Raw genomic sequence first — 27991 nt, 5'->3', positions numbered from 1 at the left:
GTCAACCGGCACCAGCTCGGAGCAGATTATCTCCGAGGGTCAACACATTGCAGGCCAAGACGCGGGGAAGGCTCCCAAATTTACCCCTTGGGCAAACAATCCGCTGCCTATCGCTCGCTCTGGTGATAGCATTGTGGTCCCCGCCGGTCACATCCCCCTGGTCAGGGGGAAAGAGGGCAGCAAGCCGGTCCTTGCCTCCTCCCGGGGCCCCGGAACGCGGGTCCCCCCGAAGGAGCGACCCCCCGGCTCACCCTGCCCGTCCCCAGACACCCGCATCCCTGGCCGAGGTGCCCCCGCAGCCAAGAGTCCTCGGGTACCAAACCCCTCGAGGAGCCGTGTCACCCGCCGGCCCCCCGAGGGTTTTGCTCTCTGTGCCGTGCCCGAGGGGGCTGGGGGATGAGCAGCCCCTGGGCAAGCGGGGCGGGGAAAGGTGGGTTTAGGGGCCATCCCTCCCGGAGAGCCCCGCACGTCGGGGCAATCCCCTGACCCCCTCCCCGGCCCCCGCAAGCCCCACTCCTCGACCCAACGCAGAGAGCGGCACCCCGCGGCAGGGTCGGGGGGTCTCGGGGCCTGCCCGGCTAAGACGAAGGGGGATGCGGGGCCGGGGCCACCCCGGGCGGCCTCTTACGGGTCGCGCCCCGCCCCGGAGGGCCGCGGGAGGGCTGACGTGGGGGAGCGGCGCCTATGGGGAGGCGGCGGGAGCCGGTCAGGGCGGCGGGTCCCGGCGGGGCGGCGAGCTGTCAAAGAGGCATCCCGGGCGCCTGGAGCGGGAGCAGCCCTATGTGTCCCTAAAGCTGCGAGACCCCCCCTCTCCGCCGGCCCCTCTCGCCATGAACACCGAGGAGCAGTATTACGCCTCGGCGCAGCTCTACAAGGAGTCGTGTGCGTTTCAGAGAGCCCAGGCGCAGGATTACAACCCCAGCCCCCCCGCCTGCCTCTACATGGGCAGGCAGCAGCAGACTCCTTACCCCAGCGCCTTAGAGGCTCTCGAGCAAGGCAGCCCGCCAGACATTTCACCTTACGAGGTGCCCCCCATCACAGAGGATGCCGGGGTCTCTCACCTTCATCACCATCACCACCATCACCCTCACCTTCCTCCTCCCCACCAGGACGCGCTGCCTTTCGCAGACGGTGCGGACACGGGGGCGATAGAGGAGCCCCGAGTGCAGGTGCCTTTCGCCTGGATGAAGTCCACCAAATCGCACACCTGGAAGGGACAGTGGACCGGTAAGCCCCGTCGCCTCCCTCTGCCGCTGCCCCACCGCTTCTCTCCCTCTCGGAGGGCAGGAACCCTCCCCTGCACCGTCCCTGCTCCTGCTGCTCGGGTGTAGCGTGGAGAGGACCCGGAGAGTCGCTTCCCCGGGACGCTCCTTCCCCCCTGCCAGGCCTCAAGACCCACTGCTGTGGGGCTGCTACCGTCGGGTTGAACGTCGGGGTAGGAGACGGCCCTCCGGTCAGCCCCGCGCTGCCCAAGTCCTCAGCAATTATTAACGAATTATTTTTCACCAATTAATTAAGTGTCTCCAAACGAGTCCCGGGCGCTACCGCCCCGCCGAGCGGGGGGGCTCCGCCGTGCGGCCGCTCCACGGGCACGGTGGGCTCCGCGGGGGCACCGGGACCGCGCAGGGCGAAGCCAGGGGCGCGGAGATACCCACGGGATGGAGCGGGCGGGGAAACGGTAGTCAGGGCTGCAAGGGCAGGGCACAACCCGGCTGCCGGCGTCCCTACGGGGACCGTGCAGCCGCGGAGCAGCCCCCAAAACCTCGGGGCAGCCACCTTGCCCTTTCCGCTGCCCCCGGGCTCTCCTCGGCGTCAGAGCCCATCTCCCCTTCCGGCCCCTATATCGCACCCTCTCCTAATTCCCGGTGGGTTTTAGCCGTAATTGCACCTTTCCAAGTGAAAACCCAGGGCGGGGGAAACAATGCACAAACGAAACAGAGCTGCCAGCGAGGGGAAGAAACTCTATCTAGGCAGAAAGTTCCGCTGCCCAACAATATTTCTGTCTCTGCCTGCACAATGTTATCGTGTCCTGCGCCTTTGTCACGCCTATACGGCAAATATTATATTAATGGCTTTGTTCAAATAGACAGTTGAAAAAAGGACTGGAGTACTAAAAATCACTGTGAAATAGTTTGGGAAATAGCATGGGGCAGACCGAGGGGGGTGCCCAGTCCCCAGGGAGGAGCATCCGCAGGCAGAGGAGAGCAGCGCTGCCCCATGCCGCCGACTCAGCGGCAGAGATTGTACCGGGGAGGGGCGGGGGGGAGAAAATCAGATCGTTTTCCTCGTGTTGAATGAATGAATTTGGAAGAAGAAAAAAAAAGTAAAAAAAAAAGATAAAGGCAAACTCTCAAACTACCCCTTTTATTTCCTCTGTCTCCCGTACCTGAGGAATGACAAAAACCGCAGCAAAACGAAACTTTTACCGTAAAAGCCAAAACCTCTCCCAGCTCACCAGGGAGGGCCAGGCCCGGGCTGTGCTGTGCGTGGGGTGTGTGTGCAAGCACACCCACGCGCGGGCTGCTCCCATCGCGGGTGCACGGTGCACGCCCGGACAGCGAAAGGAGCACAGCGCGATGCCGGGCGCCTACGCAACGCTCGTAGCCAAACACCAGTACATTTGCACGGTATAAATTGCAAACTGTATAGCCTAAGGATGTATTTTTTTATGGGATTTAGGCGTCCATGGATTCCGCAGGGCTTTGCGTTGCTGTTGTCGTGGAAAGGCGTCCAGAGAGGCCGCGGCCGAGCCCAGCCTGGTGCCACCCGCCTGGATCCGCCGCTCGCCGGAGCCGCCTGCCTGCGGGCTGCCGGCCGCATTCCGGGGCTTGCCCCGTCCCGCTGGCAGGGCACGGCGGGGAGCGCGTCCCGGTGAGCCCCGGGGCCCGGCCGGCCGCGGCCCTCCGACAGACCCACGGTGTTCTTCCTCCCGCCAGCACTAGTTTACTTTGCCGTAACAGAAAAATATTTTTCAGATCCATACACACAGATGCGAATATATACATAGGTTTGTATTTATAAACATTGTTATGTATATACATATATTTTAATATATATTTTAATATATAAGTATACATGGATGTATATGCATAGGTTTGCATTTATAAAAATTTTATGTATATACAGATATTTTTAATATATATTTTAATATATACACATACACACATAGGTTTATATATATAGGTTTATATTTATTAACTTTATTTATATGAAATAATGGGAACAGGAAGATGAGAGGCGGGACAGCCCGCGTAGCTCTGTTGAAATGGCTGTTCCAGCCTGGCTGTCTCAACCCCTGTGCCCTACAGATGACATCGCCACCCAAAGCGCACCCGGCTGGGCTCCCGGCGCTGGCAGTAGCGGCCGTGGGTTTCAGGGCCCATCCCTGGCCCCTCTCGCGGTGCCACCCGGTGCCCAGCGCCCACGCAGGACGGCGGCGGCCGCGCAGGGATGGCGGTTCTGCTGCCGCGCTCTTCCCGGGAACGAGAAATCCAAGATTTCACTAACCTGGAGAAACGGAGGGGATGTGGTCCCGCTCCCGGCCCTCGTCCCGCTCCGGGCCCGGCAGCCGCGCCGGCTCTCGCCCCGTTGCCCCCCGCGGGGTCCCCGGCGGCTGGTAAAGGGCCGAAGCCTCGGTGGGCCCAGGGCTGCTCGGTGGCGTTATCCCGGGAGATCCCCGCGGCCGTCAAATCCCTGTTCCGTGAAATTTCTGCCCACTTTTTTGCGGCTTGTGCAGAGGACGGAGACCCCGTCCCAGGCCCCGTCGGGAGAGCCGCCCGCCTGCCCGGGACCCCACCGCCACCGCCTGTGGGCCCTCCGCTGGCGGCACGGCCACTCCTTCGGGTCGTTTGTCGGCGAGGCGAGATATTCTAAATTTTTTTTTTATAAATATATTTTGGTTGGTTGCTTGTGCGCGTGTCACACAAGAAAACCTTATTTTTTGTGCTATTGCTTTGTTGTTTTTTTTTAATTTGTTTGTTTGGGGTTTTTTTTCCATTTTGGTTTGGTTTGCAGTTTCTTCTTTTTTCATTTTCTTGTTTTCTTTTTCTTTTTCTTTTTCTTTTTCTTTTTCTTTTTCTTTTTCTTTTTTCTTTTTCTTCACGAGTCTCAGCAATTGCCAGGCCCTGGATCCCTCGGAGCTTTCGGCGACACGCAAACGGTGGCGTCTGAGCATCTCCCCCGACCTGAGGGACTGCGCTTCCCTGAAAACCTCGAGCGAAATATTTTTAAAAATATTAAATTGTTATAAAATAAAATAGCAGCAGTCCTGACAGCCGTCATCAGCACCACCTCGCTGTGTCCGGCCGGGGGTCTCCCCGAGGCCGTCCCCTCACCCCGTTCGCTTTCCCCCGTGTGTCCCCCGCGCCGCGCCGGGGTGCGGGGACGTGGCCCCCCGCAGCCCGAGGGGGCGGCCGGGCGGGCCGGGGCTGACTGTCCTTTCTCTCCAGGGGGGGCCTACGTGGTGGAGCAGGAGGAGAACAAGCGGACGAGGACGGCGTACACCCGGGCGCAGCTGCTGGAGCTGGAGAAGGAGTTTCTCTTCAACAAGTACATCTCCAGGCCGCGGCGGGTGGAGCTGGCTGTCATGTTGAACTTGACCGAGAGGCACATCAAGATCTGGTTCCAGAACCGGCGGATGAAGTGGAAGAAGGAAGAGGACAAAAAGCGAGGGGCGGGCAACAGCAATGACCCAGAGCAAGACTGTGTGGTGTCCTCCGGGGAGCCGCAGGGCAAGGAGGATCTCCAGCCGTGCGCCCCCGGGAACCTGCCCTCGGGGGCCTCCAGAAACCTGCTCGCCCCCAGCCTCGCCCCCAGAAGGCAGCAGGACTCCCGGTGAGCCGCGGGGAGCCCCGGGCCGGGGAAGCGGATGGGGCCGGGTGGAGGGCTGAGAGGCTGGCGGCGGCTCCCCGCCGCCGTGCCGTGCCCGACCCTAGCCCGCTTTCTCCCCGGGAGACTCGATACTTCCCATCCGAAAGTCCCATTCTGCAAAAATTAAATTAAAGGTGTCTGGCTGTAGCAAAGAGAAGCTCGCTGCTGGCCGTACGGCTGGAGAAGGCCGCAGCGAGCCGCCGGGATGGCGGCGACCCCGGCCCCGCTCCCCCCGGGCACTCCGCGCCGCAGCGGACCCTCGGGAGCAGCTTCCCCGGGGAAGACGGCCACCGGCGGTGTGTGCAACCCTGGGTGCACGGAGCGGTCTGGAAACCGGAGGAGAAGCGAGAGCACGCCATCTTACCGCGGACTGCTGCCCGGAGAAGAGCGGACGCTGAGCCGAGCATCCCAGACCCTCCCGGGGCTGGCACCTTGCCGTCCCCGTCCCTTCCAGAGGCCCCGGGGCATCGACTTTACCGATGTCTCCCCCAGGACCATTGCTCACTTCTTTTGAACTGGAACCTGGTTTGTTTCGTTTTCTTTTGCCTTTGGGAAAACCGAAAAAAAAAAAAAAAAGAAAGAAAAGAAGAAAAGGAAAAAAAAAAGTCCGAGTGTCCTGCGAGCAGGATCTCTCTCCCCTGATGTCCGGCTCCCGATGACCGGCACAGGTAGCCAGACCCTCCTCCAGGCTCCGCCAGTGGCTGCGGCCCGCGGCTCCGCGGCCGTCGGGGCTCCGCAGCGGGCAGCGGGGGCTCCGCGGGGCGCAGCGCTGCCCTCACCTCCCCGAGGGGCGGTAGTAATCCCGGAGATGCGGCAGAAAATCCGCGGGTGATCTCCGACCAGGGGCAGATGCAGATCGGGCTGCGAGCCGAGAGCGGGACGTGTCCGGGGGGTTAGGGCTGGTCCCGGGGACATTTCCCTTTGGGGAAAAGCTCCTGGCGCTCTCTCTTCCACCTCTCCCGCAAGCTCAGACTCTGTCTCGGAGAGAAGAAACCTCCCTGCAGCACAAGCGCCCGTCCCGGCGTTGGCTCTCTGCATAGTTTTCCTCTGCAGACCTGGCTTTACGTCCCGGCAGAGGTTTGGGGCCGGCTGCCTCCCGAGGCGCTGCTCGGCGCCGGTGCCTTTTTTCAGGAGTTATTTTTCGGGCCGGCCCGGCGTGCAGGGGAGCCTGGCTCCTCCGGGCTGAGCGGGGCCGGAGGCCGGCCGGGCGCTCCCCGGCGGGGAGCCGGGCAGCGGGGGCTCCGTCGCCGGCCGTCCCCACCCAGGGGGGTGCCTTGTCCCCCTTGCCTTCTCTTCAGCCGCTGCCTGTATATCGCCAGAAAGATCTTCCCTATCGCGACAACGGCGGGAATAGGCATTTTGTGTAGAAGAAACGAGCTCTTCCAGCGCCCGCCTATGACAGCATCGGAAATTCAACCAAGTGGCGAAAAAAAATCACACCCGAACTAGAAACAGAAAATAGCGGCGGGAAGGAAGCAGGACCTGCCCGGGTTTGCTGTGGATCAGGTGGATCTGCCTCCTCTCCTCGACGGGGAGGCTCAGGATTTGTCCCCGGCAGCAGCATCCCTCGGGGACCGCCACAGCCCGCCCCGGGCTGCGGGTCCGAGAATGCCATGGGAGGAGGAAGAGGAGGAGGAGGAGGAGGGCCTGTCCCAACCTGGCCAGAGGATGTTTCCAGTCCCTAGGCTGAAAGCGAGGGGGAGAGGAAGCAGTTTGCCACAGCTCTTTGTTTTTTTTCCATCTTACGTGAGACTTTTAACAATAAGGTGGAGACTTGAGCTGAAGGTGTAATTCGCCTGTTGCTTTTCTTTCCTTTCGAGGCGTTAAGATGTGTGTGCAAACAGGGACGTTTCTGGTCATTTCTGCTGCAAGTTGTGAGAAATTTGTCTTTCAAGCCTGTCTATCCTTATTCATCAAAACGCAGTCAATGAGTGAGAACTCTACTGATGATTATATAAGCAAAATATAAATAAAGCTGTTCTGCTTAAGAAGCAAAGCACCGTATTAATTAAAGTAACATTTCTCAAACTTCTGGGGATCATAAAGCTGTTTCTAAACCTCAGCATTTCCAATCACTATTAACCTCAACCTGTCACTGGAAACACACAGTGGAACAATTTCCACATACCTTTTACAAAGTCTGGCACTGAAATTGCAATTCCAGAGCTGCTATAAAAATAGATCTAGCTGCAAAAAAAAATTCTGCTACACAAAATACCACGATTTTCTGCTAAGATTCGTACAGCGCATTGCCCTGGATAAAGAGCACACACGTTGTCTGAAATTTTGCCTGTCCTTTCTCTAGTGTAATGTATTCAGTTTCGATTTTCTCCGTGCACTGCTGTAACAACGGAGAAGTTGCAGAACTGGCACGAATTGTTTGACCACGGTGCCAAGGTATTTGTATGAGTGGAAGTAGAATCAGACCTGCGTGATTTAGTTTTAACGAATAAAGTCTTTTTTCTTTAAAGAATTGACTTAGTTTATGGGTTTAGCACTTTTTAAAAATATATAGTTACCTTTCTTACAACTGCATCAATGGAAAATTTAGCATTAACCGAATCAAAACATCTCTGGGACCTTTTAGAGGTAAAGATTTATAGTAACCTGCACCTGGCAGAGCAGCCAGCCCTGCACCGTGCTGGGGAAAGGCAAGGCTGACTCGGAGAGTTGTAAGGCTGCTGCAGTTCTTGTGCTGTGTCATCTCACCAAAATCAGTTGTCCAGATACACCCCTTTTTCCTAGGAGGCACCCCCCCACCTCATGAAATAGATAATAATTTATATTTAATGATCTAACCCTAAGATAAGGTTTCCACAAGACATTCTAAAAATCCAAAGTTTTAAAATCAGGGAAGAGATGAAAAGTGTAGGATGTCTTTTATTTCCTTCTCAGGCAATAGTCAAATCCTTTAGGTATGTGTGGGAGAGGTATGTCCCCAAGAATCATGTGTATTCAGCGTAAATTATTTTATTAGGCAAACCCCGGCCAGGGGCTGGGGGCTGCTGTCACACACAGGCCAGATCCTGTCACAACACGGTTGTTGGTTTGTTGCCACCTGAGAAGCTGCATCCAGCAGCCCCTGTTGGGGCCTTGCTACCACCGTGCTTTGCCTGAGGCTGGGGGAAGGGAAACAGGAGCTCACGCACCCCCTGTGCTAACCCCTGCTTTACCTCCCACATACAGGAGCAGGTCCCAGGACCCTGCAGAGATGGCTGTACGAAAAGGTAAGGTTGAGATACTGTGCTTGTCTCCTCCATTACAAACCCACACATTTGCCTGAAAATCCCTCCATGTATGAATAATTATGCCCATAAATCAATTCCAAAAGCAGTGATTTAACATAAGATGTGAAAGTCTTTCCAGTCCGACACTGAAGCCTGCTACCTCCCACGCTGCGGTTGCTGCTGCTGCCATGACAATGGCTGAGGAGAGATGTTGCAGGCTGAGAGAAGAAACATTGCTCAAAAAGGCTTCAGTGCTTTGAAGTGCAACCAGGGGTGGGATGCCAGCCCTGCAGCAACCACCAAAGCAGGGGCTGTAGGGCTGGGCAATGCCCCTTACAATCTGTCCACCACACAGGGCAGAGTTGGCTGGGAGTTAAGCGTTGTGTTTCAACGCTTGCTTTGGGAGTCGAAAGAAATGTCATTGGGTTCCCATCACTCCTGACAGCTTGTAGGTTGTTCTCATGAGAGGTTTTCACATAAGTATAGGCAACCCATACACACACACATGCACACACATGGCTTCCAACAAACTGTGTCTCAGAAAGGCAGTTCCCTTCCTGCTTACTTCCACCCCGGACATCTATAAGGATGATCAGATCTTCAAAGATATTTTTATAGTACTCAGGAATGTGACTGTTTCAGCATCTAGGGAGGACAATGAAATGTGGAAACACTGCAGTGCCCATGTTAGTAGTGAACACTACCGACGTTCATTTATCCGCTACTTACTCTCATTTATCATTTATCCTCGTTACTCCTGTCCCGCTGGCTTCCTGCACCCTTTACAATATCTTTCTGTGCACCTTGCCAGCACCAATGTGCCCCAGCAGCGCTTTAGCTGTCAGCACAAAGAATGGTGGAGCAAAGAGCAAAGTGCATGGAGGCAAGGCTTCTCCTAGTCTCTGCCTTTCTCCATCTTCTCTCCTCCCACCACTTGCTGTCCTGGTATGCAGCTCCTCTGTTCCCCAGTGCTTCTGGGATCACAACATATGCAAGGACAAATAAAATATAGAGCGGACCTCTCTCTCTCCCATGTGCCTCAGTGATGAGTCAGACCTGGCCTGCCTTGTTCATGGAGTAGAGAACTCAAACACGTGATTCCTCTACTATTAGGCCTCACGCACTTGCTGCTTCATATTAGTGCTTGTTCCAGGAACAATTTGCTTTCAGCAACAGCACCACTGGAAGGAGGAGAGGCTGCAGTTGTGCTGCCACTGATTGAGATGCCTTTAGGTAGGACCTCATGTTCACGGGAGACCTGATACCTGGCTCCATCCACCAGGATCCACTGGGCCCAAGAGGCATGTGTCTTGGCAAACAGGTGTATTCTTCATGGATGACCCAAAAACACATTGGGAGGGAAGAAACCTGAGAGATGAGAGTGAGCTAGACCAATAGACCAAGAACCAGAAGCATGTCAAGCAGGTGTGGAGCATCCCACTTTGAAAGCATTGACAAAGAGAGGGTTGCTGGGCTTCATTTCATGACAGAGTTGGTCTGGGTATGATGAGCTGCCAGTGGCAGCTTCACATTCTCCCTGTCCCTTGACCCAGACCCAGGGGGAGAAAAGCATCTGCTCAGAGAAGACTTGGCACAGTGTGCTTAGGATTCAAGAGTAAAATACATTTAGCAGGCATGGAAAGCAAAGGGTATGATGGTCTTTGTCTCCACTTGCAGGGCTAGACTTGATAGTGGATAGTGGAAAAGAGTTGTCTCCATGAGTGACTGGTCACATGCTGGTATTTTGTTGGAGCGGAGTCAGTACGTGCCATTATATATTTAGCTGCGCCTGTTTTGGACATTCCCTGCAGACCTCAAAGCACTGAGCAGAGGCAGGCAGGGATTAGTGACTTCACTGGCATAAGAAGAAGCAGGAAAGGGAGCTCCCTTTGGAGAGAACAGAAGGTACCCACAGCCTGTGCAAGGAGTCCAAGTTGTCTCAGGACCGAGGTGGAGCTAGGGGAGGGATACCAGGTTCTGGGCTGTGCAGAGACCTGTGTTTGAACACCACTTCCTTGGGCCCAAACCCTTCTCCAGAGAAAAGCAAACAGTTACCTGCTGCAAGCCTTATCTGGGTGCGGCATCGTAGGGCTCCAGAGTCGTGTTTCAAACGCATATTTGAACGCATTTCGAACTAATGTAGTGAAGCAGCCCCTTTGCATCCTGGCTTTTAACCACACTTCAGCACAACTGCTCAGGTCCCTCTGATTCAAAATATGTGTCTCTCACTCCCTGCAGAGCTTCCAGCAGTGAGGGTGATCTGTCATCTGATATGCCCTCTCTCCTTTTCCGCTGCTAACCCCTTGTTGGTGAGTCAGTATTTGGCTAAGGGTGAGACTGTGTGAGGTGACACTGCTCAAGATAAGCTAGCAGAACAGCAAGTCCTGTTTTTTTTTAGTCAAATCTGTAAGCTGAATTTTTATCCCAAGAATTAAAACTGCCAAAAAGAGGGACGGGTGGGAATGCCCTCTACTTTGAAGGCATCAGATCCTTTACCCTGGAATGAATGTGGTACAACTAGTTGTTAAAGTCACAGTTGGTTCCTGGAGTTGTAATTGGAAACCTGCTCACAGCTTAACCCTCTGCTGCTACATCATCAATGGTTTAGTTATATTCATCCCATACACCTTCTTAGTGAGACAGTTTCACTGCAAATAGAAAGAGGTACATCTGAAGGCAGGTGTGCAAGACAGCATTTCAAGCTGTGCACGATATTAGCTGGAGGTAAAAGCAGTGAAAAGGACCACAATGCTCAGAGCTACATGACCCTTACGTGGGAATGAAGGGGATTCCTTAGGAGCATCCCTAGAAAGAGTAAAAAGAGATCTGAAACTGAAACCACTGAAGTTTCGACTCCATCCTTCTGCCCAAAGCAGAATCACTCCAGACATATTGCTCTGTTCTCTTCACTAACACCTACAAAGCTGCAGATTTCCCATACTTCCTCTGCTCCAGGGCATCACTATTCCTACCATGAGTGTATTTTCCCAACATTCAACCAGTCTTATCTGTTGCAATTATAACCTATGGTTTCTTGTCCTGTGGACAAGGAGAAGACAGTATATTTCCCTTCTCTTCATAACAGCCTCCCAAGAAGCCAAAAGACAAGATTTTGAGAAGAAAATTAATTTTCTAAGCAACTTCTGGCATCGAAGAGCTTATTAGAGGCTTATTGGAGACTTATTAGAGACATTGGCAAGAGCAGTTTTGCCAGAGCTCAAAAAGCAGTAGTTGGAGAGAGTGGATCTGCGAGGCAAGTAGAGGAACAGTACTCCAAGCAGTGATGGAAGACAACACCATCAGTGAGTGGACAGGTAAAAGGATGAACTGGCAGCTGACAGCAGGAGGGATCAGAAGAGAGGCAAGTGGAGGCTGAAGCAGTTGGGTTTGTTATGGGGAGAAGTCAGGGGGAGGCATTAATGGAGAAGGGTGAAGAAAAAGGAAACTGATGTTGTGCCAAGAGCTCAACAGCTATAGGATTATGATGTCAATGAACTCATTAGCTGGGAATGCCATTCTGCTTCTAGGGAACAAGCCATGATACAGAAACCAGGTGCTTTGTGTGTTTTACTTAGCTGCTAATTGCAGTTTGCACCTTTCCTGTGGAAGCTTAATTCCCCTTTGTGATGTGATGGACTTTGCTTGCCTGTCTCCATGTTCCTCCTGGTCCATACACTAAGGGAAAGTGTTGGGATTCCAGCAGAGATTTCCATTTCTTGCAGTTCCTCTGCACTAGTGTTTATTCACTGTTAGATGCGGGGTTTGTTCCAACACCTCCCTGGATGGCACAGATCAGGTACATGCAATCCAGCATGCCCAAGGCTCTAAACGAAGCTATTTTTGGCAAAACATCTCATAGAGCTGGCTCACAGTTCCTGGGAAAAATCATCCCAATTGGTTTAGATGCAGGCACTGGAAATTGTCAGGAAAACTGCAGAGATGTGGGAGATGATGGTAAAAATCTGTTTGGGGTGGCAGATTTATGTCCTGCTCCAGCAAAGTCCCATTTGCTCCTATGCCTGCTTTTATCCCATCCTCTCAGCTCAGCCCTGGGAAGTGAGGTAAGCCACACACCAGCGCTGCTCATGGAAGATCTGAAAAATCCTGCCCTCCCAGCAGAGTCCCAGTGACTACATGACGGAGGGCTGGGAGCAGTGAAAGCTTGTTGGAAAATCTTCGTATCCATGCTTCTTCTCCAGATGTGGTCACTAGATATGTCAGGGCTTCGTTCTTCAGTAGTTGTAAACCTGCAAACACTGGGGAGAAGGGGGGAGAAGGAGGCTCAGGAAAGGGAGAGCTTTTACAGGTTAAGGTCAGGACCAAGGAAGAGACAAGCTGGCACCTGCAGGCCATGCCAGCATCTCGTTGGGGAAATCAGACTGAGGGAGATGGGATGTTTCTTCTGCACACTTGTGTGATGCCACCTGGCTCTGTGCCTGGTTGCAGAGCCTGGAGTGGGAGACGGAGGAGGATGCAGCAGGAGCTAAAGGCCAGCCAGGGAGAGAGCAACTGGAGAGACAGCGCTTCCCTCCATGGCACAGGGAAGGAGCTGGGGCTGGGAGCCAGGAGAGCAGCAGAGAGGAAGAGAAGAGGCACAATTTGCTTTCAAGCATCCTCTCTCCTTCAGGGCTACATGGAATGAAGCATGGGGCAGAAAGCAATGATGTAGGTGGAGTAACTGTCGGGTCAGTGCAGAGGTGGGGAGCACCAACGGATGAGAAAGTGCTAGAAAGCCGTCACATCCCAGTCTAAGTGTGCAGTGGTATGTCACATGAATCCGAAGTGTTAGTGCTCCCTCTCTGCCTGCTGTTTCTGTAGCAAACAAAAGCAGCTGGATGAGACAGCTCAGCTCACCCATCCAAGAAAATACCCAGCCTCCTGCAAAAAGTGCCATCTCTCATTTTTGGAAACAACTCACCCTGCACTTGTATCTGCACGAGCTTTGACACAAAGCAGGAGCTGGCTGCTCCTGCAGGATCGGGGGGCCGGGAAGAGGCAGGCAGGGAAGAGCAACCCACGGGGCCATGGATGCAGCACAGCCACTGGAAGAGTGGGGAGTAAAACCTGTGGGAAGTTATTTTACCTGACAGCTTGTGAAGTTCTTGGAGGGCACTTCTGTTCCTCTAACCCCTTCTAGCTCCTCTGCTGGATGTTAGTCATGCTTCTGGCCCAGATAGGCTTCTGCTTAGGGATGAACCCATAAGAGAGAATAAGATGGGTGAAAGCCTCAGGTATTCTCAGAGATCCTTGTGGAAAGTGAGACAAACGAAGGGGGATGTTCACTGTGCAGCCTTGAGTTTCCTCCCCTGGTGCAGCCTCTGCATGGAGTTCCTGAGGGAGGGAAAAGTTGCAACTGCAACACTCAGGAGTGGGTCTCAAGCCCATGTGTATGAGAAGAAACTGAAGGCTGCCCAGACAAGCTCAATCCTTGCAAGTCCTGTTTTCCAAGCATCTGTGTATATAACCATGATGCTGCATTTCTGACATTTATTTTTATATTCAGCTTTAAAAAGAACCATAGGACTTGTCCTGTATTGAAGAGCGCTGTGAAAAAAAGAAAGGCATTTCTCTGAGGAGCTTATAAATTTGGCCATTAGAGCAGACTGAGAGAAAATACAGTAAGTTTTAGAAACAAGGACATGGCTGCAGAGGAGAGGAGAGAGCTGTTCTGTACCTGTTGTGGGAGCGCTGCAACAATAAGAGGGAATGTGGATGGAGCAGATGCCATGGGACCCTTCCTAAGAGTGAGAAAAGGGAGGAACAGTGAGAGGAGCCAGAAGAAATTGCCTGGAGAGGCTGTAAGAGTCTTCCCACTAGACAGCCTGAGGAGGAGGTTGGGCAATGCTGTGGCTACAGTCAGTGTGACCAAGGAAAAGGAGGCTGGATGAGTTGAGCCCTTGAAAATGCTCCAGCTCTGTTTTTGAGGAGTTCCCTTGCCATCACCTTCACCTCCCCTCACCACTACTGTCCTGTTTGAAACTGAGGTAATACATTCATTTACTTAGGGCATGTACCAGTTCGATGCTCTGCTCATGGTCAGCCTCCTGCCTTACCCTGCTGAAGCACTCCCTTGCCTTGCTTAGGTTTCCTTTTGAGGCCCAAGACATCTTGGCTGTTGGCCATCTTTATTTCCCTGTTGACACTCCTGGAGACACCCTGCCTTTGCCAGTAATCTCCCCATCTTCTGCTATCTCTTAGACAATCCCCGCTACGTCCCAATATGCTCTCTGAAGCCATCATTCACCCAGTGTAGAGAGGCATCCTGAATGAAATGGGACTAAGGGAAATTTGATGAGAGAGAGCTTTCAGGCAGACAGAGACTGCTCCAAGTGAGGGCATGGAAGAGGCGCAAAGCCAAGAGCCAGCAAAGGAGATCTAGGCCATGGTCCAAAGCTGACTGCAGCCAACAGGACTTATTTGAATGGGCTTTGGACCAGACTCTTGGAGAGCAGCTGTGAAGGAGTAGGATACCAGAGATATAATATGTGCGGAGATCTGAGGATGGAAAAGTGAGGAGGAGGGATTTGTTCAGCCATTCAAGCATAGTTTGTGTAGGACATATAATGGCTTTCTTTAGTGCCGCCAGGGCTCTCCAGATGGTGCCATAGACATTTGCAGGTTCTGCGCCATGGGATTGTGTTTTACATGACAGCAATGGCTGATGTCTTGTATTGCAGCAGCAACAAGTATTTGAAGAAGGGAAAAAAACGGCGGAGGGAGGGGGGCAAGCGGAGTTGTACTGTGCCGCTCTCTGCGGCTGTGCTGCTCAGCGGGAAACGGCTACCGAGTGGTTTCAGAACTCCTCACGCTTGATCCCTGGTGGCACAAGCCCCGGGAAGGGCGGGAGGGTGTGCCAGCCCCTCTCAGGAGGTCAGCCCCGGCCCTTCCGCAGCCCCAGGCGGCAGCGCGTTCCTCGCAGCCCGCGGTTATTTCCGCCGCTCACCTTAGCGGGGGAGACGTTGGCGGCAGCGGTTCGATGGAGCGCCCTGGGCCCGGCAGAGCGCAGCTGGGAGAAACCCCCTCTTGGAAACCACCTCCGGCTTCGCTCCCAGACCCGAGACGGTCGGTGCGAAGGGCGGGCCGCAGAGCCGCTGGGGCTGAGCCTGAGACCCCACCGCCCCCGCTCCAGCCCGGCCCGGCCCGGCCCCGCCGCCGCGCGGCGCCTCCCGCGGCGACGCTGCCACCTGCCGGCCGCGCCGCCACACCGCAGCCTCGGGCCAGCGGCGGGACGGGGCGGGGCGCGTCCGGGCGGGGAAGGGCCGCGCTGCTCCGCGGTAACGAGCGAGCCCGGACAGCCCTGTCTGCCTGTCCGGCCTGCCTTTTGCTCTTTTCTTTTTTTCTTTTCTTTTCTTTCTTTTCTTTTCTTTTCTTTTTCTTTTCTTTTCTTTTCTTTTCTTTTCTTTTCTTTTCTTTTCTTTTCTTTTCTTTTCTTTTCTTTTCTTTTCTTTTCTTTTCTTTTCTTTTCTTTTCTTTTTTCTTTTTTTCTTCCTCCCTCCCTTCCTTCCTTCCTCCCTTTTTCTTTTCCTTTTGACTCAGATCCCCTTAACTTCCACCCAGAACCCACCCACCAGGCAGCTGCAGAGCAGCACTGTCTCTGCAGAGGGGGATGTGAAGGGGGCAGGCGAACGGCAACGCAGAGGAGGGCTGGTCAATGCAGGCACTGAGCAGAAGGTACTTGCTGGGCAGCTGAGCAGCACAATGTGGAACAGGGACCGTGGGTAGATTTTGCTGCAGATGGGAGTGACACAGCCCAGCTGTGGTCTCAGACCTTCCTAATGCAAAACGGGCACCCTCCTGGAGCATGTCCTGAGCCCATTCCAGCCCCACAGCATGGAGATGCTGCAATGAGAACAGTTTGGGCTGTGAAGAAAGAGGTAGCAATTCCCTGTTGGAAGCGACTTCCTTTTGGTCAGCATGCCAGCAGGTTGGATTTGGCAGATGGGTGTTGGCAGCTGTCCTCACCCCAGACATTCAGCCCTATCAACTGCACAGGCTCAATCCTGGGCAGCTTCCTGGCAATAACAGCAGAAATCAGTGCTGTAATTTTAAGACAGCTGCAGCATCTGCCCTTTTGTCTTCCAGCTGAGGTAGTAAACAGAAAGGAGCAGATCCCCTGAGGCATCTCACTAAGTGTGTTCATATCTCCAGGTGTTCAGGACTTCTTACAAAAGCACAAGAAGGAAAGCCTTTCCTGAACCGGCTTATGTGATTTCAATGCTGCTTATGAATTTGAGACTATACCCCTAATTTGAGCATGTCCCAGGCCACTAGTCAGCAATGAGACCACCTGTCACCAAACAGCCCATATGCAGATGACTTGTCTGTCATCATCTAGGACTTGGCTGCACCCAAACCATGTCTTGGGAAGAGCCCCTTGCTCGTACTAACTCTCAAACCATGCCCTGGAGTTCCTTGAGCAAGCAGTAGTTGGCTCAAGCCAGGAGCTGGCTGTGGACCACACTAACCATGTATCAACCCAGCTGATTGAGCTGCAGTGCCCAGGAATACTCCCTGTCACTTTTTAATTTATTAGGGCAGATGTAGGAATACAGCCTGATCTTTGCTTCTGTGGCTCATCGAATGGGCATCTTAACAGCATCAAGGAAGATTTCTGTCTTCTAAGCAGGTTCTGGATGACTTCAGAAAATTTCCATTAGAGTGAAGAGATGCCACTATATTGAGCTTGATTTTGTAAGGCAAGTACTCTGCTCTTGATTTTGGGTGCTGCAGGGTGCCAGAGCAGTGAGCAGCTGGCAGCCAGTCTGGAAGCCTCTAAACCAGGACTGACTTGAATTTGAAGAGAACTGCTGCAGGGATCTGAGTGCGTGCTGATTCAGGAGAAAGCAGAGTCTCATGTCTTTCGTAAAACAATGTACAGAGAGCGCGACGTTCACAAAGGAAAAATATACTGAGCGAGTTTAAACGTCAGGACTGTTTCTTGAAACATTTAAAGCCAGATAAAACCACGCTGCTGATTCCTCCAGCATGAATCATTGGTTTGTGCTGACGTGCTTCTAACAGTTCACACCAGCCCTTGCTTTTCCCTGGGCTGGGAGGAAGGGACTCGTGGGCTGAGCAGGCTGGGTGACCAGGGCAGGGAGTGGCATGGTGGCACACTGTGAGGGACCTGGCTGGAAAGGAGCAGCGGCTGCTGGGTTGTCACTCTTTCCTGTCTTTTTTGTGGCTCTGCAAGCCGCCGAGGTGCATTTACTCCTGTCCCTCTCAGCAGGGTCTCCCTTTGCTCTGGACCTCAGAGCAGATCACAGATTGGTGTGGGCTTCCCACCAACCACAGGAACATCACAGGGCACAGGCAGCTGCCAGGTTGGGGTGAGTGGCCCTGCTGCCTGCAATGGCTGAATCTGGGCCCCCTCTCAGTGGGGAGGCAGCAGGCATTGCTGAATAAAGGGAAGCTGGGCATACCCCTGCCCCCAGGGTGCACTGGGGCACTGCAACCCCAGCTCTTCCCCTTTCTGCGACAGAAATGGCCTCACTCCTTAAATCTTAGACAAGAAAATTCCTTCTTGTCTTTTCTTTCCATTCTATCCTTGAATTTTGCTGTCTCATGCATAAGGGGCCAGCCCCAGGATACCCGTGTGGTGGCAGCTCCCAGGCCGTGAGGGATATAGGATCCCTTTCCTATGCCAAAGTGGGCTTTCAGATGCCCCCAGTAGGATGCCTGGAGAGGGATGTACATGGGAGCAGGATGAATACTCCCAGCCCCTGGACCACCATGGACTTTGCTGGGGCTGCTGAGCCCTCACCGCTTCAGCCCCGGTTGTCCCTGCTCAGGCAGCTGCTTTCGTTGGATCAGTGTTGAGTTTGTGTTTTCCTGCCCCAGTTCAGGAGCGTGTGCCCACAGGCAAACAGATAACGTAGGGCATGTTTTACTGGCAGGAGCCGTCGGCAGGAGCAAAGCCTCCAAGGATGGAAAACACCTTTGGAGCCATGATGGGAGCTTGGTGAGGGAGTGACTGAGAATGAAGAGAGGTCCAACGCACTGCTCTGGCTTTGGAAGAGCAGGGTGTCGTTACTGGGAACAGAAAAAGGATCATGTTTCCAAATTGAAGTCCTGGAGGAAGCAATACACTTCTGATAAGAGAAAGTCGATTTTTCTTCTGAGTCACCACATTCCTGGGAGTCATTGCACAAGATGTTTTTAGAGACCCCTTTTCAGCTCACGGTGGTTACCTCTACATCCATAGACGCATATAAGCATCTCAATGAGGAACAAAGATGATCGACAAAATTAACATTATTGCCACAGAAACAATATACTGCACTTACTATATGTGGAAAATGAGTGGTTTGACTTTTTCTATTATTGTAATTTATGATTCATAAAGCAGCACATTTTTATTTTAAACTAGAATAAAAATTCTTTGGTATTGCTGATAGGAGGTGATTCTCAGTAAGAGTGAATGTAAATTCCCTCTCATGTTCTTAGATATTACAAATAACAAAAAAAAATTTCCCTAGATTAAGAGAGGACTGGAATTTCCCTAAAATGTAATTGGAAGCTTGAGTTATCTTTTAAAAAAACCTTCAATAGTTAACTGTTACACAGCCCTTTATATCACTTCCAACAATCTCTGTGAGAGGGGATGGCTCACTTTCAAACTGTGGTAAAAGGAAGAAAAATCTTGGGTGCTAGTGCCTTTTGATTCCTGCTTCATTTAGGAGCTCAAATGCCTTTGGAGGCTCAGAAGGCCTCTGGTGTCCATGTCTTGCCTGTCTTCCACTCGAGATGCCTAAATGTAGAATTGTGACCTTGAAAATCCTGAGACCCACCTGATCGTGGAGGCCCCTGAATCATGCCCCTAGTTTCCAATGTTTGAGTTTTGCAGCAGGGCATTCTCCAAGGCCTTGCTTACAAGCAAGCCCTTGTTGGAAGCCCTAACTGGCCTTTCTGCTGTTGCTGAGGGAGGCAAGGGACCAAGCCAGTCTTGTAGCCCTGAGAGATTTTTCTGTTTGCATGGTCAGTCCATGGCATGGAAAAATTAGACCACAAGCAATCTCAGTTTCCAGGACTGAAAGCTTGTCTTGTTTGCCTGCAGAAGAAGGGACGTTCTGCAGCAAGGAGCATCCCTTTCCAAAGAATGCCAGAGATAAGGCAGCTTTTCTCTTACAAAGGTCTTTGGCTCTATGCAAGTTATCTGAAGGACGGGGCTGTGACTCCATGGAAGGCAACAAGGCATGTCAGGGGAACAGGATCTGACTCAAAAGCAAAACTGCATGAGCTTGCGACAGCTGCCAAAAAATACCTGGCTGACTAAGGGAAGAAGAATGCTGAAAGCAGGAAAGGTCCATGCGCTCTGTTTGGCTTGTTCTCTTCTTTTGGAAGGGCACTATAAGAAGTGCGTTCTTTCCAACCCTGAATATTATAGCGGGGTGCAGGAGCACCGGGAGGCAGATAATGAGTCCAGATGTTATATTTGCATCTGTCTAGTGGTCTTCAGTCTGTCTCAAGCGCTAGGGATCAGCAGGTTGGAAATAAGCAGTTAGAAGTCTAAACTAGAGGAGGGTAGATTCACACTAGGTATAAGGAAGAAATTTTTTACAGTGAGGGTGGTGAAACACTGAAACAGGTTGCCCAGAGAGGTAGATGCCCCATCCCTGGAAACATTAAAGATCGGGTTGGACGGGGCTCTGAGCAACCTGATCTAGTTGAAGATGTTCCTGCTTATGCAGGAAGGGTTGGACTAGATGATGTTTAAAGGTCCCTTCCAACCAAAATCAGTCTATGATTCTACGAAGCACACAAGACCTTGGAATTGAATCAAAACCTCTACCTTGACCAATAGGTTAGATATTACATTAGATAGATTATCTGTTATAGATAGATTACATTAGATATTACATTATGTTAGAAATTATTATAATTAGAGGAAATTAGGAACAAGAGGAAAATTATTCCTGTTAGCTGCCATCTTGCCACTAGTTAATTGGACTGGGGCCTGCTGGATGCCACAGACCTGTATCTAGACATCCGCGTGAACACAAAATGAGAATCTTCCATGAGTTTTCATCCTCTCATTTCCTGTACTTCCTATACTTTGAAAGCATCTCCAGGGGGATACAGTGGGTGTCATCCCAAAACAGATGATACTTCAGTTTAGAAATACACGGCTAGAAAGGCATTCCCAAGTCTCTGACTCCAGTCTTCTGGCAACAAACTATTTGTTTTAGTGAATAGCTCAAATCTTTCCTGTCCCTTTGCAAGCGAGTGTCTGTCCCTGTCTTTCAAGGAAGGTAAGTTTGACTTCTGAAAGAACCAAAATCTGAGAATGAAATTGGGGTCATTGTAGAAGCTGAGACATTAATTAGAAGAAACTGCCTGTGTTCACCTGAGTCACAGCACAACAGAACATGCAGGTGAGAAGGAAGCAGCTCCTCCCCATCAGCAAGAGAGGGGCAATACCCTGCTCCACCGAGGAGCTCAGCTGGAGCAAAGGCCCCAGTCCAATCAACCATTGGCAAGATGGCAGGTAACAGGAATAATTTTCCTCTTGTTCCTAATTTCCTCTAATTATAATAATACCTAACATATTGTAATATCTAACGTAATCTATCTATCTATAATAGAAAACCTATCTAATTCTGGGAACATCTGTGAGGGATGAAAACACTTGTGGGTTAGGTGGGGCGTCACCACAATCATCTCTCCTCTCCCAAACAATGCTTATGGTTCAGTGTTGCGGTCCAGCCACTGGACTGATCCAGGTGCCTGTAAATATCCCCCCAAATAAAAAAGATATCCAGTTTGTGCCTTTTTACAGTCTTTTATGGTACACTAGGAATATAAAGGAAGACAGAAGGTTGGTGGTTTATTTGTTTGGGGATGGGAGGGGGAAATGTTTGAAATTGGGTGTGGATATAATTTTTTTGGTCAGTTCCTTTTCACACCAAGAAATTCAAGTTCTGCATTGCCATCATCAAGAATTTGAGAAGAGCTCAGAAAATGAATATTTGCTAGCAAAGAGGGGAAGAGATCTGTAACGGGGATGTTTAAAATGTGTTGGGCTTGTTTATATGTCTCTAATGAATTTTTTGGAGACATGAAACCTTTGTGGACGTCAAGCAGTTCACCTCAAGGGGGGCAATGCTCTTTCCCAAAAGTCCTACAGGCAAGAGATGGAAAGCCTGATACCTTCGTCATTAAAGACAACCAGGAGCACACAGATGAAAGGTTACAGGAGCTGTCCCAAATGTTGCTGTGCCCAGGCTAGTGCTGGGGGCAGCTGTGTGCTGCCATTGCAGTGGGGAGCCCTGAGATCTGCTAGCCCCATGCCACCCCAGCCCCACAGGCATGGAGAAATGCCAGCAAAACCATGCCAAGCAGCACCTCTTACACCCCCAGATCCTTCGTGATTAACTTACTTATTGATGGCCTTTCATAACTCTGTGGTCATCTTTTTTCGTGCTGCCATTAATTATTCGTGGAAGCAAATAAAAGGGCCCACCGATATCACTCCCTCCCTCTTGCCACAGCCAGCTTTTCCTTAGGGAGAAAAAACTTGTGCTCGTTTGCAGTGGGACAATGCAGACTTTTGAACCTCTAACCACTAAACAAACAAACCTTGCGCTCTGCTCCACAATCCAAACAGGGTTTATTGACAGGCGTATCGTAGCAACACGTAGCAACTCAGGCAGCAGCCGGGCCAGGGATCAATGCTGCAGGGGCGGCCCCGGGCGCAGGAGGGCATCCTCGAAGGGATGGCAACGCCTGCGACTGCCCACGCCCTGGTTGCCAGCATGGCTCCTGCCCCTCGAGAGCCATTGTGCTCCCTTGACGAGAGCGTAGAGGAAGGAGTGGGTCATGGTGCCCGCAAAGCCCTTTTAACTCGGCCAGCCCTAGTGCAACTGGTGTCCTGTGGTTTAAGGCTGGTACTGCAGAGCCGAGCCCCTCAGTTTGGGTGTGCTCAGCTTTAGGTGTCCCCAGGGAAGCAGCTCCTCCAGGAAGATCCAGGGACCCAAAGAAGGATGGATCTATCTCCTACCTCCCTCTGGTCCAGAGTGAACCATGGACATTGGACCCAGCAGGACATGGTGTGTGTCAAGCCCATGCGCAATGAGCATATCTGCCTGGGTGCTGCACCCATGTCTCCTGGCCAGACCCGCTTCAGAGACTACGCATAAGGCAGAAAATCAAGCAGGTTCCCTGCACTGGAGGTGCTGTGTCCCGCCATGGTCTTCCCCCAGGCACAGGAGCCCTGGATGAGGTTTGCAGGGCCACATGTCCACTGTCACCCTCCAGCCAGCATCCAGCGCCTGGTCCAGCAAGTCATGGAGCTACACGAGGCCAAAATTCAGCTTGGAGGCTTTGGGGCCAGTGCTCACCACTTCCCCAAGGTCTCCCAGGCAGAGAGAGAGCTACCTTGTCCATGGGGCGAGGCCCTGGCAAACCAATCCTCCCTGTGCAGTCCTGCAGATCCTGCTGGACTTCGGTCTTGGCTTTCAGCAAAAAGATGAGAACAGGGTCAGGAAGGAGAAAAACAAAGTGCTCCAAAGAAGGCAAATTGAATATTTTAAATAAACTCGATGAGAAAAAGGGAACATCATGGGGCCAGATGCTGGAGAAGTCAGAAACCTGCATGACATGTTTGGGGCTGGACAGTGCTCCCATCCCTGCTGGGTCCCAGGCCCACACGAGCTTGTCCCCCACACCCAGACCCAGGCACTGGCTGTAGCCCAGCTGCACGGCCTCACTTCTCAGTGGGCTTTCTCCCAGCCCTAAGTAAGAAATACACACAACAAATGGCCATGGTGATTTGGCCAAGTCAGCTGGACTTTTCTTGTTTTCATCTCTGGCTAGGTGAGTTGTTTGGCATCTCTATCCTGGTCCCCATCATCTAACCAGTATGTGGAAACGGGCCACAGCCTGTGCAAGGTGGGCTCTGGTACAGCACAGTGCTTTTTCAAGGCTTTCTGCTCCTGGTGGGGCTGTGATGAAGCCTAGTAAAGCTGGTAAAAACAAGGAGACTTTGGAAAACTAACTGGAAAAAAAAATCCAGACAAGCCAAAAATTGTGAGAAGGTGGGAAACAGCACGTAATTTAACTGACGGGACATTCCAAAATGGCACCAGACACTCTGCAGTATTAGTCTGCACACACAAGAAAGGCTCCTCACTCCAGCATGACAGCACACCTTTTTCAGAGGAGACTTCATTCTTCCAATTTCTCTGCGCTGCAGCTAATAAATCTGGCTGGATGACTATCAGCACCAGATTTATGGGCTCTTTTACAAGTGTCTAACATTAAGCAATTCACTTCTGAACGTTTAAACAGTGCCTTATCTTGTCTGCTCTGGCCCTTAGGGCAGGATAAACGTTTTGCACATTTATGGTTACAAGAAAAAAAATAAAATAAAATATAAAATAAAAAAAATGTGCTTTAATTTTTTTTCCCTGTTAAAATTCATCATTAGCCCAATAACATTTCTAAGGTCTTTGGGACCAATCCCTGAGATTCACCGGGGGCCGACTGGCAGGCAGTGCCCCTTTTTATCTAACAAACTCCAGGGTAAAAAACCCCACCCAAACATAATAATAATAATAATAATAACGAAGCGATGGCCACGCTTCCCCCGGACGACGAGATACATACACTGTACATCTGTACACACGGCCGGCCCCGCGGGGCGGTGTAGTGCATAGGCGGGGCGAGGGCGCTCCCACCGCGCCCCCCCGGCCCCGGCCCGGCCCCGCCGCGGCCGCCCCCTCCAGCAGTCCCTGCGCCGCGGTCCCCCGGCCGCTGTCACTGGGGGACGGCGGGGCCCAGACCGGCGGGGGCCGCCCCCACCGCGGGACCCTGCAGCGGGGCGCCGGGGCTGAGCGGCTCCGCGCCGCCGGGCTGCGCCTGCTGCAGCTTCTTCTTGTTGATCTTCCTCTCTTTCGCCCGCCTGTTCTGGAACCAGATTTTCACCTGCCGGGGGAGGGAGGGGAAGAGGGGAGTGAGGGGGGTGGTTCACTGCGGCCTTCTTCCTCCGGGGGGAGCCGCACCGGGAACGCATCCCAGCCCCGCGCACCCCTGCCCCGCACATCCCGGCCCTGCACATCCTGTCCCCACGTATCCTTGCCCCGCGTATCCCGGCCCTGCGCATCCTGGCCCCGCGCATCCCTGCCCCGCACATCCTGGCTCTGCGCATCCCAGCCCGCACATCCTTGCCCCGCGCACCCCGGCCCTGTGCATCCCGGCCCTGCGCATCCCGGCCCCGCGCACCCCTGCCCCGCGCATCCCGGCCCTGCACATCCTGTCCCCACGTATCCTTGCCCCGCGTATCCCGGCCCTGCACATCCCATCCTCGCGCATCCCTGCCCCGCGTATCCCGGCCCTGCGCATCCCATCCTCGCGCATCCTTGCCCCTCGCATCCTTGCCCCGCGCATCCCGGCCCTGCGCACCCAGGGCGCCGGTGGCAGGCGTAGGGAACGCCACTCGCGGGACAGACCTGCCTCTCCGACAGCCCCAGGTTGGAGGCCAGCTCCGCTTTCCTCCTGATGGTGATGTAGCGGCTGTAGTGAAACTCCTTCTCCAGCTCCAGCCGCTGGTGGTCGGTGTACACGACGCGGTACTTGTCTTTCGTCCTGGTTTTAACTGCGGAGAACAAAGCCGGGGTTGGGAAAGCCAAAGCCAAAGGGCCTGGGTGGAGCACGGCTCTCCCCTCTGCGGGTGCAGGGCGAGCAGGATGAGGCCTCCCCGGCTTCCTGCTCGCCTCTCCCTGCCCGGGGCGTTACTGAGCCCAGCAAACAGAGGAGAGAGGAGCAGTTCCACAGCTCCTTGGGGACATGGGGCGGGAACCCCAGGCATGCCAGCTGTACGGGCAAGCCGAGCCCGGGCTCTCGGCCCCGGCTGCCAGCCCCAGCCCCGCCGCACGCCCGTGCATTGCTCTTGGGACACCTTTATTGTGCACTTGGTGTTGGCTTTCGGTTTTGTTTTGCCTTCCCTACCGAGAACATGCTTTTTACAAAGAGAAGGGAAAAGGAAGAGAAAGAAAAGCCCGGTTCAGGGCACGGCGGCTTCGTTTCTAAACGAGAAACGCCGATATAAACGCGGAGAACACGGAACGGCCGTCGGGGTGTGGCCCGGATCCCCCTGCTTCTCCCCCGGCGTTGGAGCAACGACTAAAGTGATTTCTCGGAAACCCTGGAAGTGCGAAGTGCAGCTTCAGCGCTCAAAAAAAAAAAAACCCAAAAAAACCCACCAAACCCGAAAAACCAAATCTAACGAAGTCCGAAGGCGAATGCCAACGAGCGGCCGGCGAGTGTTCATCGCCGCAGTCGCTGACCTCCTTTCTCCCGAGGGTTTCTTGTTTAACTGGTTGTGTCCCCGGCCCTGCCGTTCCCCAGGGAGCCGAGGCGGGGAGTCTCTGCCCCCAAGGTGCTTAATGGCTAGCAGGCTGACTTTGTTCAGGTAAACTCTCTGCAAACCACAACAAAAGCACCCTGTAAAGATACAAGCCTGATCAGAGAAAACTCCCCAGAGCCAGTGAATAGGGAACACAATCCCAAACAATGCAGGACAAGGAGATCTTATCAAAGAAAAACCCTTCTCAAAGCCTTAATGACAGCCACATTCTGTTTGAATTACCACTACTGAACAAATGGCGGCAGGCGCTTTCATCCCCCCCAGCCCCGCATATTAACATAAACACTGGCTCCAAAGGCAGAATTTGAATGGAGACAAGGGACCGGCCACCACCGCAACAAGCCTAAACTGTGGGAACACCACGGGCTGCTGTGGGAAGCGCGACGGGCCTGGGAGAGCTCCACCGCCATCGCCACCCGGGGCGTAGCCGGTGCCAGCGGCCGGCACCGGGGCACCAGGGCTTCCCCCGAGGCGTGGCGGCCGCGGGCCTGGCCGGGACCCCCACCCCAGGCCGCCCGGGGAGACCCCGCCGGCCCTGCCGTCCGTCGCGCAAGGCAGGGGATGAGGGAGGAATGCCAGAAGTCGTTATTTACTGCGAAAGTCGCCACCCTTTTTTTTTCAGCCACTATATGCAAATAGTAAAAAAAAAAGACCAAAATATAAAAGAATAAAGGAAAAAAAGGAGACAGCAACCGTGGAAAGCGTATATCAAAGCGGGGAAGAGTAAAAGAGAGGGTCTGCGGGGTATTAACATCATGCCGGTCACCACCTGACCCGTCCTGCCCGGGGGACCGGGGGGGTGTGGGGGGGCACGCCCTCGCACCTCCCGGCCCCACTGGCCCGACCCGGCCGGAGGCACAGCCCGCTGGGGTCGGCGGCCAGCCGCTGCAGCCGCACGGAGCCCTTAATAAAGGGTAGGCGCCCAGTGACTCAGAAACAAATGCGGAGCGACACCGGCCGATGATTTATATGACTATAATTAGTTATAAAATTCTTCTCAGTGGCTATAAGCGGACGAGCGGAGCAGCGGGAGGAAGAGCGAGCGTTTCCTCGGGATCCCGGGCCATTCTGCCTGGCTCTGCCCGAGCGCACCCCGAGGCACCGGCCCTGCGGGTCCGGCAGCGGCTGCTCCCCGGCGCAGAGCCGCTCCTGCCGCTGCCTGTCCGGCGCCGCGGCGAGGCCGTGCTCCGCAGCGCGGAGAGGCGGTCGGCTGAGCCCGGCAGCTTCCCTTCTGCCGAGGACCGGCCCTCGAGCGGGTTTGTTTCGGGGTGCTTTCCCCTCTGCCGCCGCGCACGGTGACCCGGGGGGCCGGCGGCGCCCCGGGAGAGCGGTCGGCGGGGCAGACCCCCGCCCGCCGCCTCCCCCCGGCCCGCACTTACCCTGGCTGCTGAGCGGGGGCTGCGCCGGCTTCCTCATCCACTCGCAGAGGCCGCGGCGCTGCCCGCCGGGGGAAAGCGGCTCCGGGGCGGCGGCGTTGGCGGCGTTGAGGGGCTGCATGACCCCGGCGGAGCAGTGGGGCGCGGGGCCGGCGTGGTGGTGGGCGTGCGGGTGGTGGTGGTGGTGGTAGTCGGCGGGGTTGTAGGCCATGGCGGCGGCGGGGGAGCTGCCGTTGAGGCCGTGGACGGCGCCGGCGGCCGGCGGCGCCCCTTGGCCGTAGGCGCCCCAGTCATCGCGGAGCGGGGCGGCGTAGGGCGCGGGCCAGGCCGGGCCGGGCGACTGGGCGCTGTCGAGGTTCACATGGTAGCCGCCGTAGTCCGCGTACTGCGGGGCGCCCACGAAGTTCTGCGCCGCCAGGTTGAGTCCCCCCGAGTGTCTCACCGGGCCGGGGTACATGGGCCCGTCCTTCTCCAGGAGGTAGCTCACGTACATGCTGGCGGGGCCCCGGCGGCGGCTCTCCGCATGCTGCTCGGGGCTCCCGCAGCGACGCGCCTGCTGCCTGGGGACGGGCTGCCCGGGGCGGGGAGGGGGCAGGCGGAGGGGCCGCGGCCCCGCGCTGCGCTCCGCGCTCCCGGCTCCCGGTCCGAATCCAATGGCCGGCAGCACTTACATGATTAACGATTGTTTACAAGGCTCTATTAGTAATGGCCCAGACACACCAAAGGCAGGTGACGTGGAGAGGCGCTGGGTATATAGCTACTACCCCTAAAAGACGATTTGCATTTAAAAAGATAAGGAGAGGGCAGCGACCTGATCACAGCTAAATATTCAAGCCTTTATTGTTTAAGAGCTTCCTCCTTCCATTGCAACCTGGTGCACTTTAACCTCCAATCACAGGTTCAAAGGATGAAATCAAGAGACTTGCAAAAGACAGAGAGGGAGATCTAAGGGCGAGGGTGGGAATATGGGAACCGTGTATCGCGGCTGATCTGTAGGCAGCACTTTAACCAACTCTTCTCCGTGCTTGGGGCTGGGGGGGAAGGGGTGGAGGAGGAGGAGAGAGTTTTGATTAAAAATCCACAAAGCCATTTTGTCATGGTTGTTTTAAGCAACAAACCCCACTGCGACGGCCTACTGCTTTTTCTAACGCGCT

At 53.9% G+C, this 27991-nt stretch overlaps 2 protein-coding genes across 2 annotated transcripts; one reads left to right on the top strand and one right to left on the bottom strand.

The window, feature by feature from the left end:
* Positions 1-830: 830 nt before the first annotated feature.
* On the top strand, positions 831-4837 carry PDX1 (pancreatic and duodenal homeobox 1). Its single transcript, XM_068395248.1, has 2 exons — positions 831-1227; positions 4449-4837. Exons 1-2 carry the CDS (start codon positions 831-833, stop codon positions 4835-4837), a joined length of 786 nt encoding a protein of 261 aa, XP_068251349.1.
* Positions 4838-23852: 19015 nt separating this feature from the next.
* On the bottom strand, positions 23853-27330 carry CDX2 (caudal type homeobox 2). Its single transcript, XM_068395396.1, has 3 exons — positions 26841-27330; positions 24545-24690; positions 23853-24020 (listed from the first exon to the last, which is right to left on the bottom strand). The coding sequence occupies exons 1-3, from the start codon at positions 27328-27330 to the stop codon at positions 23853-23855; spliced, it is 804 nt and encodes a 267-aa protein (XP_068251497.1).
* Between the last annotated feature and the right edge of the window lie 661 nt (positions 27331-27991).

Source organism: Nyctibius grandis, chromosome 2 (assembly GCF_013368605.1).
Source record: "Nyctibius grandis isolate bNycGra1 chromosome 2, bNycGra1.pri, whole genome shotgun sequence".
NCBI lineage: Eukaryota > Metazoa > Chordata > Aves > Nyctibiiformes > Nyctibiidae > Nyctibius > Nyctibius grandis.
Note: the sequence above shows the minus strand (reverse complement) of the source record. Positions and strands in the feature narration are given on the sequence as shown.

Bases quoted from the DNA above. Each gene is read 5' to 3' on its own strand.
- PDX1 (XM_068395248.1), top strand. From the start codon at position 831: ATGAACACCGAGGAGCAGTATTACGCCTCGGCGCAGCTCTACAAGGAG. The intron at 1,228-4,448 runs GTAAGCCCCGTC...CTTTCTCTCCAG, and splicing joins CTGGAAGGGACAGTGGACCG to GGGGGGCCTACGTGGTGGAG.
- CDX2 (XM_068395396.1), bottom strand. From the start codon at position 27,330: ATGTACGTGAGCTACCTCCTGGAGAAGGACGGGCCCATGTACCCCGGC. The intron at 24,691-26,840 runs GTAAGTGCGGGC...TGTTCTCCGCAG, and splicing joins GCCCCCGCTCAGCAGCCAGG to TTAAAACCAGGACGAAAGAC. The intron at 24,021-24,544 runs GTCTGTCCCGCG...CTCCCCCGGCAG, and splicing joins TGGGGCTGTCGGAGAGGCAG to GTGAAAATCTGGTTCCAGAA.